General features: G+C 36.6%; 1 protein-coding gene across 2 annotated transcripts in view; it reads left to right on the top strand.

Annotated features, from left to right (window-relative positions):
- The first annotated feature begins 2,681 nt into the window (after positions 1-2,681).
- Positions 2,682-20,223, top strand: part of TASP1 (taspase 1) — a 305,001-nt gene continuing 287,459 nt past the window's right edge. The window contains exons 1-4 of one of the 2 annotated variants that reach the window (XM_054574067.1): positions 2,682-2,734; positions 12,557-12,775; positions 16,333-16,400; positions 18,144-18,212. In XM_054574067.1, coding sequence (XP_054430042.1) covers positions 12,631-12,775; positions 16,333-16,400; positions 18,144-18,212 — 282 coding nt within the window. In that variant the 5' untranslated portion in view covers positions 2,682-2,734; positions 12,557-12,630. Of the gene's footprint in view, positions 2,735-12,556; positions 12,776-16,332; positions 16,401-18,143; positions 18,213-20,223 lie in introns of those variants that run through there. The other variant, XM_054574068.1, reaches the window with a different exon arrangement.

Raw genomic sequence — 20,223 nt, 5'->3', positions numbered from 1 at the left:
CATGGTATACGCACAGAAGAGAGTATTATTCAGACTTAAGGAAATCCTGCCCTGTGTGACATAGAGGACATTATGCTAAGTGAAATAAGCCAGTGATAGAAGGACAAATACTGAATGATTCCAATTATATAAGGTATTAAAATAGTTAAACTCATAGAATCAGAGAATAGAATGGTGGTTTCCAGGGGATGGATGAAGGGGAAATGGGGAACTGTTGTTCAATGGGTCCAAGTTATAGTTATACAAAATGAGTAAGTTCCAGAGATCTGCTACACAACATAGCATCTATAGTTAACAATATGATGTTGCGTACTTAAAAACCTGTTGAAAAGGAATAAATCATGAAGGTAGACCTCATGTTAAGTTTTCTTACCCCCACCTCCCTGAAAAAAAAAAAAACAGCAAAGGGACACAAGAAATCTTTTGGAGGTAATGGATATTTTTATTGCCTTGATTGTGAGGACAGTATCAAAGGTGTATGCATATATCCAAACTCAGCAAAATGTATATATTAAATACATGCTTTTTAAAATATATTAAGTATACCTCAATAAATCTGCAAAAACAAAACAAAAGTGGTAAGAGAAAGGCAGTTGAGTAGCTGACAATGGTTTAATTCAGTAAGTTTAATTTAATTTTCACAAGTTTATGAGAGAGTGAGGGATTGTTACATATTAAAATAACATAGGCAAATGTGGATAAAGGTGCTAAACTAAACAACAACAAACAGCTAGGACAGTTTGCTGCTTAGAAAACACATTTATATTGCCCTGTGAATGAGGGTTGATGACATAGCTGGCCAATCACTGGCAGACAGACAGATGGATAGACAGACAGACAGACTACAAGGATAAAAACAGAGATGTAACGGCTTCCTATAACCTTGCTGGTCTTTGTCAGGGTTCAGAAGAGACTGCGTTTGTCATTAGAGCTTGAAGAGATAGTCAAGTAATCTCTGGTTGGTTTGTCTTGCTCAAGGTTTTAAAAATTGCAGAAGAAAAAAGGAATTTGTGGGACAGATAGGGAGTACCTTATCTAATTGAGAGAATGTGATATTTATCATATTACATAATTATAATACAATATTATTGTCTATATTCATTATACAGTGCATTAGCTCTCCATGGTTTATTTACTTGTTACAAATTTGTACCCTTGAACACCATCATTTTTGTTAATATTGTCCTCACCCCCTGGTAACCACTATTTTACTCTGTTTTTTACAGGTCTAACTTCTTTTAGATTCTACATATAAGTGATATCATATAGTTTTGTCTTTCTCTCTCTGACTTACCTCAGTATAATGTGTTAACGATCCATCCATGTTGTCACAAATGGAAGGAAATCCCCTTTTTCAAGGCTGAATAATATCTCATTGTCTATATGTCACATTAAGAAAAAAATCGTTTCATCCATTGTTGGACATTTGGTAGATTCTATATATTGGCTATTGTGAATAATGCTGCGATAAACATAGGAATGCATATATCTTATTGAAATCCTGTTTTCATTTCCTTTAAGAATATACCCAGAAGTGGAATTGCTGGATTATATGGTAGACCTATTTTTTTTTATTCTTTGAGGAAACTCCATGTTGTTTTCTACCCTTTTACTTTTGTCTATAGAGATTCACAGAAAAATACATTGCATAATACAAACGTTATTAAAAGGAATTTGAGATTAGTAGCAGTTGAGAAATCTTTCCCATGCAATTTACATATATTTTAATCTAGGAATATCAGAGTGGGAATAATTTCCAGGGTCTCATTCATATACTTACCCCAAAGTGCCTTTCTCTTCTTCTTTATAACTGAAGGCACAAATTTTTATTGCACCCTCACTTCTGAGGAGTTTCTTACATCACCCCTCCCATCCCATCTCTACAAGTAGGCTAAAGACAAAGTCCCTCTAGTTCCGTGGTTCTCAAAATTTAGGCACAGGATAATCATTTGGAGGGCTTGTTAACATACGTTGGTGAGTACCGAACCCAAAGTGTCAGCTTTGGAAGTCTGAAGTGAGGCCCAATAATCTGTATTTCTAGTGAAAGCCCAGGTGATGATGCTAAGTTGTTGGTGTAGGGACAATACTTGGAGAACTACTGCTTTATTTCTTTAAATCTGCTTCCCAAGGGAGGTTTAAAGGTGGTTATGCGGTAGAGGATTCTTGTCAATACTTACAAGGAAACACTAAAGGGATTACATTATTAGTGAGTCTTCGTTTTAGGTGACAGATATTAAAAGGCCACCCATACTTTCATTCTCCCTAGGGCAAGGCTGGCCCACACCTCCCACATGGAATCCAGGAAGAACCCATTTTCCCTATTGTATAAGAGGCCTGCAAGGATTTAATAAAATTAAGCTTTTAGGTGACGGACAGTTCAATAAATGGTGGCTGCTGCAACTCGTTTCCTGACATATAGCTAGTCAGCCAGCCAGCCACTGGGATCAGATGCGGTCACTTCTTGCAGGCTCACTAAGGGGCGGGACGAGGCGATACAGACAATGGCGCTTGCGCAGTTCAGGACGAGGCTTTGCAGCGGAGTGCCCTCGGCACCTCCGCAACCAGGTGAATGCTGTGGAGCAGAGGGCGGAGTCAGAGCCGCGCGTGAACGGAGGCTTCCGGCCACGTGGTAACGTTCTGTGCTAATGGTAGGACTGGACGTCACCCCGCTTCCTCACCCTGGCAACGGGCCGGTGACTACTTCCGGTGCTGTAAGGGCTCGGGGCTGACGCGGGTGAGTGTCCTTCTTCCTCACGCTGTCTGCGTCGCCGCCGCTCCCGCGTCGCTTCCTCTGTATGGGCCCCGTGCGCTCTTTGGGACCTTTTCACCAGGGCCGGGAGGGGGCGGTGCGCAGGAAACCCCTTGCCTGGGGCGGTGGCGACGGAGCGGACCCGGGACGCCCCTCATTCCCTCGTTCGCGCGTGGGGCCCTCCCGGCCCCCTTCCCAGCCTTGGCTCCAGTTTGGCCACCTCATTTCCTCTGCAGGGAAGGGACTGTTTGTGTGTGTGGAGTCCTCGCTGTCCTTCACTCACTTTGCAGTCTCTGGCCGCAGGTTTCCCCAACTCAGGCTCGCAGAGACTGGAGGGTGTGCGCCTTAGTCTTGCGTGGCCGATTGGGGCCAAGGAGCTCCACGTGTAATAGAGGCCAGGTTAGAGTCCTTCAGGACGTTAGCATTTACTCCCCAGGCGGAGGAAGAGGAGGAGGAAGGACCGAGATGAAGGAGGAGCAGCGGTTGGCGAGGAGGGTGGAAAACTGGAGCCTGAGGTGGCCTGGAAATAGAGGGCATCGTGTTTCCGGAAGGAGGGATTTCAACTTGAGTGGCTTCTGTAGAGTAGGGGAATAAAAGGTATTTTGGGGACCATGTGACTGAAATCGTTGACTATTAAAATAGGAATATATACATTCAGGAGTTTCATAATTTCCTCTTGTTTGTTTTAAATAAAGCTCCCCCCCCCCACCTCTAAAGCGACACATGCTTACTACACAATATCTGGGAAATGCAGATATATTTTAAGAGCTGAACTATGGTTCCACCAACCTGGCCTTTTGATCTTCTAAAAAAATATTTTATTTATTTATTTATTTTTAGAGAGCGGGTAAGGAGGGAGAAAGAGAGGGAGAGAAACAGGGATGTGTGAGAGACATGGATTGGTTGCCTCTCGTAGGCCCCCAACTAGGGAGGGCCCTCTCTGGCAAACCAGGCGTGTGCCCTGATTGGGAAGCCAACCAGCATCCTTTTGATCTCAGTCCACGGAGCCACACCAGCCAGGCTTTGATCTTTCTTTGTAATTTTTCATAGCATATTCTTAGTCTACTTTATGGTCGTAGAGTGTGTATAAAATATAATTGCAGTTGTCCATAGGTATCCACGAATTGCGTACGGAGATTAAACAACCACAGACTGAAAATGTTTGGGAAAAAATGCTACATTGTAAGGGTCTTGAGCATTCGTGGATTTTGGTATTTGAGAAGGTTCTGGAATTGATATCCTAGACTGATTTCTAGGAAGGACTGTAACTAAAAAGCGTACTTTTTGTACATTGCATCCATTATGTGGATAGATCTTTTTTTTTCCCTCAGAGATAAAATTCACATATCATAGAGTCCATTCTTTTAAATTGTAAAATTGATGTTTAGTATGAAATTCACACATCACTATGTAATTCCATAACATTTTTATCACCTCCAAAAGAAACTTTGTACCCATTATAGTCATTCCCTATTCAGTCATTTACCCCCTACCCCCCGACCTTGCTTCTTCAGTCCCTGGCACCCACTAATCTTTTTTTGTGTGTGTGTTTACGGTACCACACAGTACGTGCCCTTTTGTGTCTGGCTTATTTCACTTAGCATAATGTTTTCAAGGTTAATTTATGTATTGAATTAAGGATTACTCCATTCCTTTTTATGGCACAATATTATCCCATTACATGAATATGCCATGTTTTGTTAATGGGCATCTGGGTTGTTTCTGCTTTTTGACTATTAATAATTTTTCTGTAAACCTCCATGTACAAGGTTTTGTGTGGACATATGTTTTCAGTTCTCTGGTGTGTATACCTAGGAGTGGAATTTCTGGATCATGTGTTTTCAGAAGTGACCTGCACCAGCAGGTCATGAGGATTCAGATTTCTCTATATTCTTGTTAATACTTAACCTGCCTTTTTGATTTTGCTATACCGTTGGTTGTGAAATAATTTGCCATTGTGGTTTTGATTTGCACTTTCCTGACGGCTGATAATATTGAGCATTTTTTCCTGTGCTTATTGGACTTCTGCATATCTTTAGAGAAATGCTAATTTAATTCCTTTGCCCATTTTTATATTGAATTTTTTAAAATTTTATTTTAAAGTTGTGTGAGTCCTGTACATAGTCCAGATAAATCCCTTATCAGATATATGATATGCATATTTTTTTTCTATTTTCCCTGTTTTGTGGAGTTTCTTTTCACTTTTTTGAATGGTGTCCTTGAAGTGTTACTGGAAAAACCCGGGCTCTTCTCACCGACACAGTAAAGAATTACACATCAGTGAACTTACTAGTGCGTATGCAAAGTTTGTTAGTGCTAAATTCTAATGGGAGAGCAAAAGCAAGGGTGGCAAGAGCAGGGTGGTCAGAAGCCAGGTGGCCAGCACTCAGGTGGCCAGGGTGCACCTTTCCCCCTTGCCACCTGGCTCTTCACCCCTACTAAGTTGGCAGAGAGCCATGAACCAAGAGACGAGAGCAAGTCCTTTGTTCTGAGAACTTACATAGTTGGCAGGGTGGGGGTCAAGAAGTTACATATTGATTGACAGGTAAAGGTGGTGCCAGCTTTTGCCTGGGGAGATGAGACTACCCAAACTTAGTCTCATGTGTGCGGTCTTAGGTATGTGTGCGGGTCTGTTAGCCTGAATTCTTAACTTGCTCCAGACTCTATTTGTTCATTCTGCATCATGACAGAGGGCAGGCAATTAACCAAAGTTGTTTCATGGGCTTTTTCTCTGAGTACTGTAGACCCCCATCCCTTCAGACCTTGGAATGAATACACAGTCTCAGGGTTTTCCTTTTCCCTTCTAGTGGAGGTAATACTCACACACTTCCAAGGGCTTCCCCTCTGCACCATCTTGTTCGAAATGCCTGGTAGTCTTATTGAACCAGGCTCAGGACTACAGGGTCAATGGGTGAGACATGTCTTTCTTTGCTTTTAGCCTCCTGTATTAAGTTCTTTGTTAGATTACAATGATGAGGGTCCTGCCTTTATTTCCTTCTGGCCACTTAACTAGCTGCAATCTGAGTGTTAAAAGGTGTTGCCTGGCAATCAGGTCGCTAGCCGCTGGCCTGCAACAGCAACACAGTCTCAGAGTTCTTCCTATACTATCTCCTGCAGCAGAATTACTGGTCCAAGATTAAGTAAGTATGAAATTGTTTTGGCCCTGGCACGTGTGGCTCAGTTGGTTGGAGTGTGGACTTGTAATCCTAAACGTTACAGGTCTGATTCCAGTCAGGATACATACTTAGGTTGTGGGTTTGGTCCTGGTTGGGATGTGTACAAAAGACAGCCAGTCCATGTTCCTGTATTGCATCTATGTCTCTCTTTCCATCTCTCTGCCTCACTTCACTCTCTCTAAACTCAATAAGCATGTCCTCTGGTGAGGATTAAAAAACAACAAAACTGCCCTGACTGGTGTGGCTCAGTGGCTTGGGCATTGTGAAAGGTCGCAGGTTCAGTTCCTGGTCAGGGCACATGCCTGGGTTGCCAGTCTAGTCCCAGGTTGGGAGCATGAGAGAGGCAGCCAACTGATGTTTCTCTTCCTCTCTTTCTCCCTTCCCGTCTCTCTAAAAATAAATAAATGATTTTTTTTTTTTAAATAAAAGAAGTATGTTTTGGAGCTCATTGAACGGGGCATTAAACCTTCAGTGTCATGATGTTAAAAGCAACAAAATGCTTCCTGATTCAACAGTTGCTATAGCTTAAAGGCTGGGTTTCTGTAAAAGCCTTCTGTAAGAGGGATGGATTACACAACTTCCTCCTTCAACTGCTTCTAAAAGACTAAGTAAATCTTAGTCTTTCAACATGAGGGCAAACCGGACATGTGGTAGTTTTCTAAATGGTTTAAAGGAAAAAAAAATGTCATCATATGCAGTAGGAAAATAAAATTTTTGAGAGAAATAGGGTCAAAATTTAGACCATAAATCAGTGCCATGGAAGTTTCTGGAGCAAAAACAATGTTTCATTCTGAGTTTTTTTACTGGCCTTGATAATCAAGTTAGTTATGTTCATCGTGGTCTCAAAGATGGTTAATTTAAATATTCTCTTTGTAGTACAGTACCCAGTTTAAAAAAGTTCAAATACAAAAAGTTATTGGATAATCAAGTTTCCCTGTTATCTTGTCCCTTCAGTCTCCCAGTTTTCCTTAGAGGTATCCATGATACTGTTACATATGTCTGTATAGACTGGTTCATGCATAGAGTATATCTATCTGGAAAGATAGTATATCAAATTATACATTTTAAGGCTCTTGATACGAAAAAATGATTTTAAAAAATAGTTACATCAGTTTTTAGTAGCAGATACAGTGCTAGTTAGATTTCATTTTTGTTTGTATTTCTTTAATATTCTTTCCTTAATATTGGAATTCATTTATATTTCCTCTTATGTATTGTCTCCTAATGTCTTTTGTCTTGCTATTTGTTTTTACAGTATTAGAGTTGTCCTTTATGAGCTTTATTTTGGCAGGTTTTTGTGAATGGATGTTTTATGATAACCTGGACTTGAGGGAAGAAGTTAAATGCTTTTTGTAACTTTTAAGCTAAGAGGTATGTGAGCTGAACAAAGGTCAGGGCAGTAAGGAAAAGGAAGTTAAATGCTTGAGGAAGAAATCTGTAGGATTTGGAAACTGGGCGCAGTTGAAGATTACTTTAAGGCGAGTTAGAAAAGGATGGTGCCATTAAGAAAAATAAGGAGTAATGTGGGAAGAATTAGATTTCTGGGGAGAGGCGAATTTGTTTTAGGCAGGCTAAGAGTGATAACAGGTTGAGCTATCCAAACTTGCGGCTAGGGCTCAAGGGATAGAAGATAAAGAGTTAGGAATCATCTGATTTACTGAAAGTATAGTTTGAAAGATTGTTGGTGGATAAAATTGTTGAAGGAGACGTTTGAGAATAGGTGGATGGACAGGCTGTCTGCCAGTCATGTAAGAAGACAAAGTTGGGAGGGATCAGAGGAGCCATGAAGAGCTAGGATAGTAGATTGGCATGCCTACCAAGGAGAACAGGGGATCTAGAGAATCAAAGGTTGCAAGCAGAGGATTAGAAAAACCCATTCGGTTTGGTAAGTTGGAAGAGGTACATCATATGGGTAAAGATATAATTTATGAGAAACGAGAAGTTTTTAAAAATTCCCAAACAGCTTTATTAAGATATTATTTATTTATCATATAATTTACCCACTTAAAGTGTATAATTCAGTGGTATTTAGTATATTTAGAATTGTGCAAACATTGCCACAACCATTGCCACAATCAACTTTGGAACATTTTTTTGCCCCCAAGGGAAACCCTGCTCCTGTTAGCAGTCACTCCTCAACTCCCATTCATCCTTCCAGTCCTAGGCAATCACTAATCTAATTTCTGTTTATTTATATTTGTCTACCATAGACATTTCATATAAATGAAAATATGCAACATGTGGCCTTTTGTGTCTGATTTCTTTCATTGTTTTCAAGGTTAATTTATGCCACAGTATGTATCATACTCCATTCCTTTTTACAACTAATTGTTCCATTTTATGAATATATCATATTTAATCATCACCAGTTTATGGACATTTGAGGCATTCCACTTGTTGACTCTTATGAATAATTCTGCTCTAAATGTCCATGTACATGTTCTTGTGTGGGCATGTTTTACATTCTCTTGGGTCTCTGCCTAGGAGCGGAATTGCTGGGTCATATGCTGACTTTATGTCTAACTTTTCAAGCAACTGTGGCAGAGGATGGACAAGTTGCCAATGTGTTTTAGAAATAAAATTAATTTTAAATGATCATTGGTAGGAAATTGCAAAATGTCTATATTCAGACATTCAGAAATAAAGACATGATAAAAATGGGTCTATAAAATTGTCTTTTTGTTCTGTGAAACTGTAACATGCTTATGCATTGCCTTTCATTGGAAAACTTTAGTGTTGAGTGTTACGTCAAAGTTTAGCCGAAGTGCTAGACGTTTTTTGTGTGTATTGATGTATGATTCATCAATTTCAAATAGTGATTTGTAATAATGACTACAGATGTGATAAAAAACATTACTGGGATATTTGATGTTAATCTATGGTCATGATTGATTTTTAACTATTTAGTCTTAACCGTAGGGATCAAAAGCTGTTATTTATTTTTAATTTCGATCACCTGTAGTTTGTATGGCCCTAGAAGTTTAAGATCCAGAAAAATAAAAACAAAGACCTCTTGGGTCAGTATTGTTGATTGGCCATCTTTTTGTCTATTCCTTCCCTAAGTAGGAATAGTGTTGAGAAGTTTTAGAATGTGGGATTTCCCCTCTTACTGCAGTTTTTAAGGGGGATCTCATAGATTTGCCTTATTTTGGAACTTGAAATTAGCTAGTTACTTTGTGTTCCCATAAATAACTAACTAAATAACTAAATAAATAAATTTTATATGTAAGTAGTACATTCAGATTGTTCAAAATTGAAAGGTACAAAAATGATGAACAGTAAAACACCCATATCACCTTTATTCATCAGTTATCCAAATCTGCTGGTGACTACTATTTTTCTATTTTTTTGGTATCTTCTTCCAGATTTGTACTTTGCACATTTAGGCATATGTAATATTTTTTTCCCTCCCTCAGATATGGTACTACATATAATTGTGTATTTTTTTTGTACTTATCAAAATAACTTCAACATCTATCATTCCATATTTATATATTAAGAATGTTCTCATTTTTTTCCAGTGGTGGCTTTTATTTTTAACCAGTTTCATTAAGACATACTGTTGGTTTATATCTTTCCTATTATAGACCGTCCTTCAGTGTGTGTTTGTAATTTTGTTCAATTTTGCCAATTGCCTTTGTTGAGTTGTATTATTTTATGCTACCACTACTAATGTATGAGAATTCCTGTTTCTCATACCTTCAAAACATGAATTTTATCTTACTGTTTTTTTGTTACTTTACTTTTTGATGTTTGCCAATCCAAGTTTAAAAAAATGGTAGTTCAAGTGTAGTTTTAGTTTGCATCTTTCTTTTGAATGAGATTTAGCATCTTCTAGTATGTTTAAACTGTTCTGTAATTTTTATGTGAACTGAGATTGTCCCATTAGCTCTTTTTTGTCTTTTTTTAGTCTTTTGTTGGAACTCTTTATTTATTAGGTAGGTCAGACCTTTGATGGATTTTGAGTTGAACAAAAACTGATGTTGGAGTAGAAGTTGCTTCATTTCTAGTTGAATTAAAAACATTTTGGTAACCATTGCGAGTTGGAGGCCAGAGTTGTACTTGAGTCTACTTGAGTTCTTTTCCCAGTCCAGCAGAACTCTGGGGTCAGTGTTTTTGGAGGAGTTTATTGAGATGACATGGCAAGATAAATATGTTTCACATAGCCTCCGAGGGATGGTCGGTTGCTTAAGAAATAATGTTAATTCATCTTCTATGTTTTATTTTTTTCAGGCAAGCTTGAGAAGCAGTGTTTTAAAATCTTTCATATATGTATGTTTAAAGGTATTATAGCAAACTTTATTCATTATAAAATTATGTTCTAATTTTTATTTATTAAAAAAAAATGCATCTGAAAACAGTCTGAGTGGCCTGAAGTTTAATAACCCATACTGCTTGGATGTGTTTTTATTTTAACTGAAGCTCTTAATTTTCCAAAGCATGAGTTTTCATTCAACCTATTATTGTGGAAATGGGTGGGTCCAAGCTCATTTTATGGCTGGGTCATACATGATAGCCTGTAGAGGCTGGCAGATGAACCATGATCATTTAAATTCAACTGACACATGAATAAATAGAAATCTATCTCAGAGAAATAACCAAAGTTATTAAAGGTAATTGAGGCAGATCCTTGTGAAGTCTTTGGAAGAAAAATCATCCTTAGAAAGACAGGCACCACCACAAAACAAAAACAAAAACTGGCATTTAAACTCACTGTTTATTTAATCAGCTCAGCACTCTTTGTAATCAAAAATTTTTCCCTGTGTTTGTGAATATATGTAAACATTTTAATACAACAGTATATACCATTTGCCCTTTAATTTAAATGTTATATAATAAAAATTAAATGGACTCTTTTTAACCATGAATTAGAGGAAGTTAAAATATCATACTACAGTGCTCTCAGACCATCTCTGGTGTAAAGGACCAGCTTCAAAAAATTTTCAGTTCATTGCTGACTGGGAACTGAACAAAGAACAAAAACAAAATAAAACCAAAGCAAAACCCAAACAAAACTGAATTATGGAAGTGTGAATGAAAGATAAAAATAAAAGCTCAAGTTTTTATTAGATTTAGCAGATAAAATTGTTAAATTAAAAAAGATAAAAGTATAAATGAAACATGAAGAAATAGAAAAGATATACAAAGCTGTACATTTTTTATTGAAAATATGCATATAAAGCAATTAATATATTAATAAAATAATAATTTATTTCAGACTGGTAACAAACACTGGTACGCAGACCACACTTAGAGTAACAGTGCTTTTTTGGACTAGGCACCTCAGTCACTCTTTATATTACTATTTATGTTTTATAATAGAAAAGAAAGACTTTTGCTCCTTCCCGTTTCTCACTTTAGAATAAGGTAAAGATTTTACATAACAGTGCAAATCTAGGTTTAAGTAGTGTCAACCATGTTACTCTCAAATTTTCTTCAAACATATGTGTTGATTTTTTTAAATGATCCATTTTTCTTTAATATGAAATGTATTCTCCCATCATTACCGTTATTAAGCCAAGATTGTTAGAAACTTGTAAGTTTATGAGAAAAATTAGGAACTTTGTGGTGTAAGTTGCTGGTAATTTATTTTATTAAATTTTATGTTTCATTACTTATCTGTTGAGAAACTTGGAAATAATGCTTTCATAAAAATTAACAAGTATTTACACAACTGTTACTTTAATTTCTTGGTTTAGTCATATAATTTTGTTAGCATTTGTGTTTTACAGTTGAGCTATGGAGATCAGACTGTTTTTCTTAAAAGGACTTCATAGTGTGAATATATATGTGTATATATTGCTTCATTAAGCAGTAGTCTATAGATCTTAAGTGTTCTCATGACACAAAAAACTGTAAGTTGAGGTGATGGATGTGTAAACTAACCTTATTGCAATCATTTTGCAGTATATATCAATATCAAACCATCACGTTGTACACCTTAAACTTACATAAGGTTACATGTCAATTATATCTCAATAAAGCTGAATAAAAAGTAAGCAACAGCCCTGGCTGGTGTTGCTCAGTGGATTGAGTGCTGGCCAGCAAACCAAAAGGCTGCTGGTTCGATTCCCGGTCAGGGCACATGCCTGGGTTGTGGGCCAGGTCTCCAATTGGGGGTATGCCAAAGGCAATTGAGTGATGTTTTTTTCCCTCTCATTCTCCTTCCCTTCCCCTTTCTCTAAAAATAAATAAATAAAATCTTAGAAAAAGTAAGTAGCAATAATAAAGTCTAGGCTTTATTAGCAAGGTTTGGTGATGTTTCCAGCACTGCCTGTGATTCTAAAATGTCCCGTGGATTATTACCATTTGGTTTGGAGGAAGTAGAAAGTAATATTTAAGTTATATTGAGTTTTTCTTTAATGTAGATACAGTGAAAGATAAAATATCTTTGGACTCAGTATGAAGTCTTTTTATAACAGTTCTTTTGTTTATACAACTTCAGACAAGTACTATCAGTGGACAGAGATTTAAATTCTAACCTTTTTATATTCTTTGTATTACCCAGTTAAATAACTTTAAAGTGGTATTTTTTTGTTTTTTTTTGTAAGTTATCTTTGTACTAATTTATATAAGCTATGTGTGTGCTAGAGGAAAGGAATGTATACCATCTTTGTCTGTTTTCCTTTAGGGTAATTCCTCTCCTGCAGTTACTTTTGGATGGAAGTATGCTCTTTTTCCAATAGAAGATGGTAAACTTGGAGAATGACCATGGAGAAGGGGATGAGTTCTGGAGAAGGGCTGCCTTCCAGATCATCTCAGGTTTCGGCTGTTAAAATAACAGCCAAAGAATTGGAAACAAAGCAGTCACATAAAGAGAAGCGAGGGGGCTTTGTGTTGGTGCATGCAGGTAAACTCTAAGTGATTGAGTCGGAAGATGAGAATAATGTTGATTTTTTTCTTGCCTTAAACTACACTGAGAATTGAATTTCACCTTGTGAAGAGCACAGTACCAGAGAGGAATTGGAATCAAAAGAGATCAGCTTTGGTATAGTGAAGACCTCCCCTAATTACCCACTGGGAAGATCTTGTAATGACAGCTCTTCATATGTCTTCTTCAGTCCTCTACCCTATTATTTACTTTTACCCTATATAATAGATATATTTAGTGTTAAAACCAGACAAAGTACTTTTTTTAACCTCTGGTTTATAGTTTTAAAAACAGTGATGCTGAAAAAAAATTTTATTGACCCCCATATTCGATTGTGGCCATCCTGGAGTATATTTACACAGTGTTAGAGCTAGTTTGCCTTCTTAACATGATATGTGAGGAATCTTAAAACCAGAGATTCAGTGACTTCAGCCACATGGCTAGTTTGTTTTAGAGCTAAATTGAGAAACCTTTAAGTGGGCCCTTAAGTGCTGGTCTAGTGCTCTTGGCTATATGTGTGTATCAGCCTATGATCTCTACTTTAGAGGACCACAAGGACTGACAACTGAAATTTAACCCTTGGGTCCCCCATTATTGAAGGGTCTTGGATTTCAGAGTTTTGCATCTCTGCCCAGGTTTGTTCAGCAGGATTTTTTCTTTTTCTTTTCTTTTTTTTTTTTTAATTTAGTCATTTTTATTTGCCTGTATAGTATTCAGGTTCTAAAGTTTATGATTTCCCTGAAGGAAGAAGGAATGACTGGGTCCCCTTTTTGCTTTCCTCAGACAGCCAGGAAGTATGGGAACAAGATTAGTCTTGATATGGGGTTGAGGAGTGGAAATGTTTGCTGTCAAACTTGTGTCTTACTTGGTTCATTAACCTTTGGCTATATTTAGACTGGACATCTTGGAGGTCTTACAGAATCTGATCCAGAAGAATTAAAAAAAAGCATTTAATTTCCTTTTCTTTCAAATGATTTTACAAAGAAAAAAGTAATTTTATAGAAATAATTCTGGGACTAGAACCTCCTGCCAATGTTCAGACTCGAGGGCCAATGTTCTTTCTGGGACACCATATTGAAGGTACATCTTTCATAGTACCGAGTGAGTTGTTTTATTTAAGTATTTGACAACTGTACAAGAAATTTGAAATTTATAACAAGCGTTAAGCTAAAGCTTTTGATTAGTTAGGAAAGTGCTTGTTTCTATGACTATCATGATGTTATCAATTCTCTCTCAAATACAAACTTGATGGCTCCTAGATAAAGTTGGTGCTGGGGGCCAGCAGTAATGGGAGGAAATCTGGGTTATGGCAGGATTGTGTGAATTAAGGATGATCTCCCCTTCTAAATTTTTGAAAGTTCAGACAGGACGATTGATTATGCAGCAGCAGTATGTATCTTCTACAAATAAGGGACAAAATTTCAAATTCAAATTCAGTGTAGAGGTTTTAATGCTGATTTTTTTTTTAATATTAGAGATTTACCCACATTTTATTTGTTTGAGTAGTAGATTCTTTAGATTCTAGATTTTTCCCAGATCTGTCAACTACCTATATTTGTTTACCTGAAACTGGAAACATCGGTGTTTGTGCTGCCTGTCACTATAATAACCAATAAGTAGAGATACGGATTAAATCTTTATGGGTGCTTTATTCAGATGGCTGGCCATTTGAGAAGATGGGTTACGTACCCTGAAAAACTGTCTTAACATCTCATTTCAAGCCTACCTTTTTATAAGGAGAAGAGAGGGTAGGTAAGGGGTTTGGAAAACAGGTTAATTGGGTAAGGGTTGTAGTCGGGGGTGATTTTCCTATTATTTCTTTATCTGATCAACAATTCTTTATTTGCATTATGGAGTTCCCTAGGAACACAATGGCTCAGATACCATCTCCGTTGCTTGCAGATCCCCTGGACTGCAAAGGTTGAATTGCTCATTGATTTCCTGGAGTCCTGTGGTCACGCATTCCAGTTCCTGGAATAACTGTTTTCCACGCGCATTAATTACTTAAGCCTGTCAACTAAGGCTAAAATCTTTAACTCTTGAGTTTTCCTATCAGACCTAATGTTAAAAAAATGAAACACTTCGTTACCTTAAAATTTTAAAGATGAAACATATATTTACTAAAATGGAATGCCAGTATCACTTGCATGCAGAGAAAATGACTTTAAACCAGTGAAAACAGAGCAGTGTAATTAAATTTTAGCTAGATCCTATGGAATATCTGTGGCTTAGATCCTAAACCTACCTTTCCCTTGTTAAATAGAGTAATTACTGGAGCCATGTTGAGACTTTTTCCCCTATTCTAAGAGAATGTATATGTTAATGATATCAATGCTGTTATGCATTCACTTAAATGATCTATCTGGCAATAGTGTCCCATGCTTTGGGAAATGCAAAAGATTGGGGGTTGAGATTGAAGATGATGGATCTGAGATCAGATCTATTAGAGAACCATAAAGAGAGGCCTATTAAATATTGGCACAGATTCTATGAAGTTTTCCTGAGAAACAGGATTAGAATTTGGATGTGTTAAGGATTCCTGTTGCTTGGGCATCTTTTCTGCACTCTTGAGTCCAATAGCTTTTTGTCCAGTTCCTTCTCTGCCTTGAGAAATTGGGGTTTAGGTTGTATCAGTCTTCAGCCTCACAGGAGGAGCCGTGAGGTTTAGAGTTGTAGTTCTTAACCTTTTGTTGTACTCCTATGGGGTTGTGGGGCTTGGGTGGGGATAAAGCGGGGTGGGGTGGGGTGGCTTGGGTTGGGGTTCAGAACTTTGATTAGAAGCTTAATTATCACAAGAGTTTAAGGACTCTTATCTTGTTTTTTTCTTATTTAGATCATTCTCCAATCTGTAACTAAGCAAGTGTTAACCATTTTAGGGAAACAAATTTCAGAGCCATTCTCTTGAGGAAGTTGCTGGGTTTTTGATTAAGAGTCAGGGACCAACAGAATTTCTAATAGGCAGTCGTGCATTTACCATCACTGACGTTTCAGAGACACCCTGAGCTTATCCAGGTGAGAGGATGTAGGAGTGGTAGTATTGGTGGTGGTTGTGGATAGGTGGGGTGTAATACCTCTCAACTGTAAATGTTATTTAGAAACTAGTTTTGTGGTGTTACTTTTAAGAATTCTGGAATCCCAGATGGCAGGTGCTTTCTGAGGGTCAACAGAGAAGAACTTGAAGGGACTCTTTTCCCTGACACTGCCTGTGTTATCAACTCCAGACCAAAAAACTCCTGACTTTGGAGAGAGGTTTTTCAAAAGGAGGAAAGGTGACGTTGATGAAGCTTCTCTGGGGACATGAGCTACTTCTAGTGCCTCTCCCAGGAAAATAGCTTTTGAAAAAGAAGATAAGGCATGGTATTAAAAAGGTGTATGGTGGAGAAAGAAGCTATTAGATTTTTAAAACTCCACACAATTAAGACAATAGTTTTATTGTCATTACAGAGCATCAGTTTGTATGAACTATTTATATAGTATAAGCAAGGTCTCTGACATTTTAATGAATACTAATAATTGGTTGGTTTGTTTCACTACAGGTGCAGGTTATCATTCTGAATCCAAAGCTAAGGAATATAAACATGTATGTAAACGAGCTTGTCAGAAGGTATGATACAAACATTCCAGTTTTGACCATAAAGCAGCTTTACCTTGAAATTAAAAATTTTGAGGTTTGATTTATAAGATAATCTTTAGTTTGGATCATAAAATATTTTTGCTCATATTTGTGAGGTCTTTTGAGAGAGAGAGAGAGAGAGAGAGAGAGAGAGTGTGTTTGTGTATTTTTTCTTTTTTTAATTCAAATCATGCTTAGATCTTTCCTGGATTAAAGCCTGTATTTTTGGAATCATGGGCACGTAATCATTTATCTTTTAATCTTTGCAAAGGCGTTGAGCTCTATAGGAAACAGCTCAAAGGCAGTCAGTGTGTCTTTCTGTGAAGGGAAGGAAAAAAAATACTAACAAATGAAAATGGGTGCTTTTCTTTGAGATATTATCATGTATGTTTTCCTTCTGTTTTTCATCATGTAGTTTGTATCATAGAAATTCATTGTCATTCCTGAAGTTAGCTTTGCCCTTGTACTCTGTCGTGCTTTTTTCCTCTTTGGTTTTTGAGGTTTTGTTAAACAGTTGAATACTTAATGTGGAATCAGGAATGGAATCAGAACAAATAGTGTTTATTTTTATTTTGATCCTGTCTATATATTCTTGTAGGCAAACCTTTCATTTACTTTTATTTAAGTAGAATGTTAACTGGATATTGTAGATCAAGTAAATGAGTCTCTCAGTTCTTGATTTAAGTTTAATGCCATTTAAAAGAAAGATTGTACTTTATTAAAGATCCAAACTTTTTCTTATGAATGAAATCCCATACATAAATAAGAATATTTTGTTATAGGGATGTTTAAAAAAATTATAATAATGTTAAAATTTCTGTAAGCTCTTTTATTTTTTTATCTTATTTTTCAAAGTGTAAAATCTTTTCATTATCTGAAAAGAATGTTTTACTTCTATAGGACTACTGTAGTCCTAGAAACCTAATACATTTGGAGTGTGTAAGTAGCCTCCTCAATTTATACAGTGAATGAACTTCTTAAAAGTTTAATAGAATTCTCTTTTTAAGCCTTCTCTTTATTGACTAATGCGGAGCTTTAATAGTTCATTTAGAAATCAGTCTTCCTTCTCTGTCTTTCCTGTCCTAAGTTATACTCAAGAAGCAGGGTGATTTTATAGACCTTTACTCTCTGTAGTTTATATTACAAAAGAATATGATTTATTTATCTCACTATAAAATCCATTATAGTATCAAAAATGTGTTTGTTAAATGTATGTTTCCATCTAAGGATTCTGAAGTGCCTCTGTGATTGGGTGTCACTGTTTTTTTATAGTTAGGGGTGTGGAGAGTAGTAACAGTAGGAAGAGAACTTATTAGCTTAGTCTGATTTAAATATCTATATAAAATATGAATTATCAGGATGTTTAAACCAAACTGAATTCATATAATGTCTATGGCTATTTGACTTGCCTGTGATGAATGAAATCCTTGCACTTATTAAAATTCCTAGCACTTTGCATTTAATGGCTAGGTTTTTTTCCATTGTCTTAATTTGAAAAATATTAAGGGAGTTAAGTCATAAATTATCCTGAATGTAAGATAACTTGATTTTTATCCTACAATTGATTGTTTTAAACTGAGACTAGTTTATATCTTGAAGTATAGAATGGAAATAAGGATCAATTTTTACTAATTCTAAGTGTCTTTTACACTTGTTTAAGCCTTTGGAAAGTTTTTGGGTATGTTTGAGAAGTTGTGGTTTTAAAATAAATAATCTTTCCCCTTGGTTTCATAGGCAATTGAAAAGCTACAGGCTGGTGCTCTTGCGACAGATGCAGTGACTGCAGCTCTGGTGGAACTTGAGGTATTTCTTTTCTCTATGTTTTATTTAACATATTTGTGAGTATGTTTGTTACTGTTAAATGTCATGAAACTATTAAGTTAGTCAACCCTCAATTACATGTCTCATGTTTACCAACAATATTAACAAAGTTGTGAAGAAACCTGTGATATTGTTAGGTTGTTTTTATTGGGGACGTCTCTGAGCAATATAGGAAAATTGATTACATTTCTTTTTTCCCATTTTGTGAGACTCATGAATATAAAAGTTACTGGTTATTTAAATTACTGGATACTTAAATTTCCTTCATATTTTTAACAGGAAAATTCCTGAAGTTAGCGTCCCCCAAAGGAATATGTCTAAAGAGTTGGAAAACAAAAAATTCCAACTGTTATAGTCATTTCTAAAGTGGAAGAGAAAGTTTCCTGAACAACTGAATAGTTCGATATATGTTCTGAAGCTATGCTCTGTGAAGTATGTCTTGTCCAGTGTGGTGGTTAGGTTTCCAGTGAACTGTGGGCAGTGAGGAATTCAGTGGGGAGGTGCTCAAGTTTGCTGTAATTCTTTGTACTCCAGAGCGAGGGGCTCTCAGTTCTCATAGTGTGGAACTTTGATGATGAATTTGTCCAGGGGATATTGAGGCCTTCAGAAGACTGATTTCTGCCCAAACTTAGAGAAGATAGATTTGTATTAAGTCAGTTTAGAGGATTATAGTGAACAAATAATTTTTTGGTTGAGAAGACTACTTGGGGAATCAAATAAGACAGGAAGATAACATAGTGATGAGTTTGAGGGAGAAGGGGATAGTTAGATTTTCCCAAGTTGATTTGATTGTGGCCCTTGTGTTTAGGCTCTTATATCAGGGCACCTACCCTGTCATGCCAGGCCTTGCTTTTCCCTGTGAAAATTACCCAGGATTTTGCCAAAAGTCATAGCTGTGTTTTTTGTATATTCCCTTGCTTAATTGTGGAACTATATTTTGATCATGCTTTATAGATTTTAATATCTCCTGTTAACACTTCTAGCTTGGTCTTAGTCAAGGAGGGTAAACAAACATAGTAGGTGCCAGTTCTATTGGAGTTTGGTCCCAAGGGCATCTATCTGACTTTAGGTTATATGGTCCCCTCCTATTGTGACTGACACCAGTCATTAGCCATGTGTGTCTGGGCACCTCATAGCCTCTCCTTGATCCAGTTTTTCTATCTATAATATGTGGATAATAATGCCTGCTTTACAGAGTTGTGAAGATTAACTGAGTTAACAGTCCCTTAGAACTGTGTGTGGTACATGGTAAGCACTTCATAACTGTTAGCAATTATTAATATCATGAGGTGCTTTGGAATTGATATATATCAGGTTGGCTGTTTATGGTAACTAGTAATGACAAATTTTATAATCTTAAAGGTTAACTTAGATTATGGATAAAAGGAGGGAAAAAATTCAAGAAAAAAGATTAATGCATACTTAGCACCAAATTGTACCTTTACTCAGTATATACAAGGAAAGCTTCACCTAATTTAATTCAGTTGTTAATTGCAAATTACTCTCCTTTGTGCAGAAAATGATGTCCTGAGGTTACCTGAGATTACCAAGGCATGGAGTCACTGTGGGCCAGGGAAAGAAGGTTAATGAATAGCTGGGAGATATACTAGAATGACAATTATGAATACAAAATTGAGTAAAATTAAGTTTTCTTTTTTCTTTTCATTTTAGAATAACTTTAACTTCTCCAAGTCATACTTATATCAGATTGAATATTTTATTATATTTTTTACTCTGTGATGCATCAATCCTATTTTAAAAAGTTTGCTTATTTATACTTAAAATACAGTTTGGAATAATGTGTTATATATAAGTGAGCTTTATAACTTTGAGTGATGACCTGTGATTTTGAGTGTGGATATGGAGGGTTTCTTTTCTTTTCTTTTTTTTTTTTAAACAAATGTGTTCTCTTATTTTTGATTGTTACATGGGTAATGGTGGCATGGAATACTGTCGTAAGTGAAGAGAGTGGACTTCCCCCCCTTTAATTATT

Source organism: Pteronotus mesoamericanus, unplaced genomic scaffold (genome assembly GCF_021234165.1).
Source record: "Pteronotus mesoamericanus isolate MK-2021 breed Mesoamerican mustached bat unplaced genomic scaffold, CSHL_Meso_final contig_25, whole genome shotgun sequence".
NCBI lineage: Eukaryota > Metazoa > Chordata > Mammalia > Chiroptera > Mormoopidae > Pteronotus > Pteronotus mesoamericanus.
This window is presented reverse-complemented; position numbering and strand designations above follow the sequence as displayed.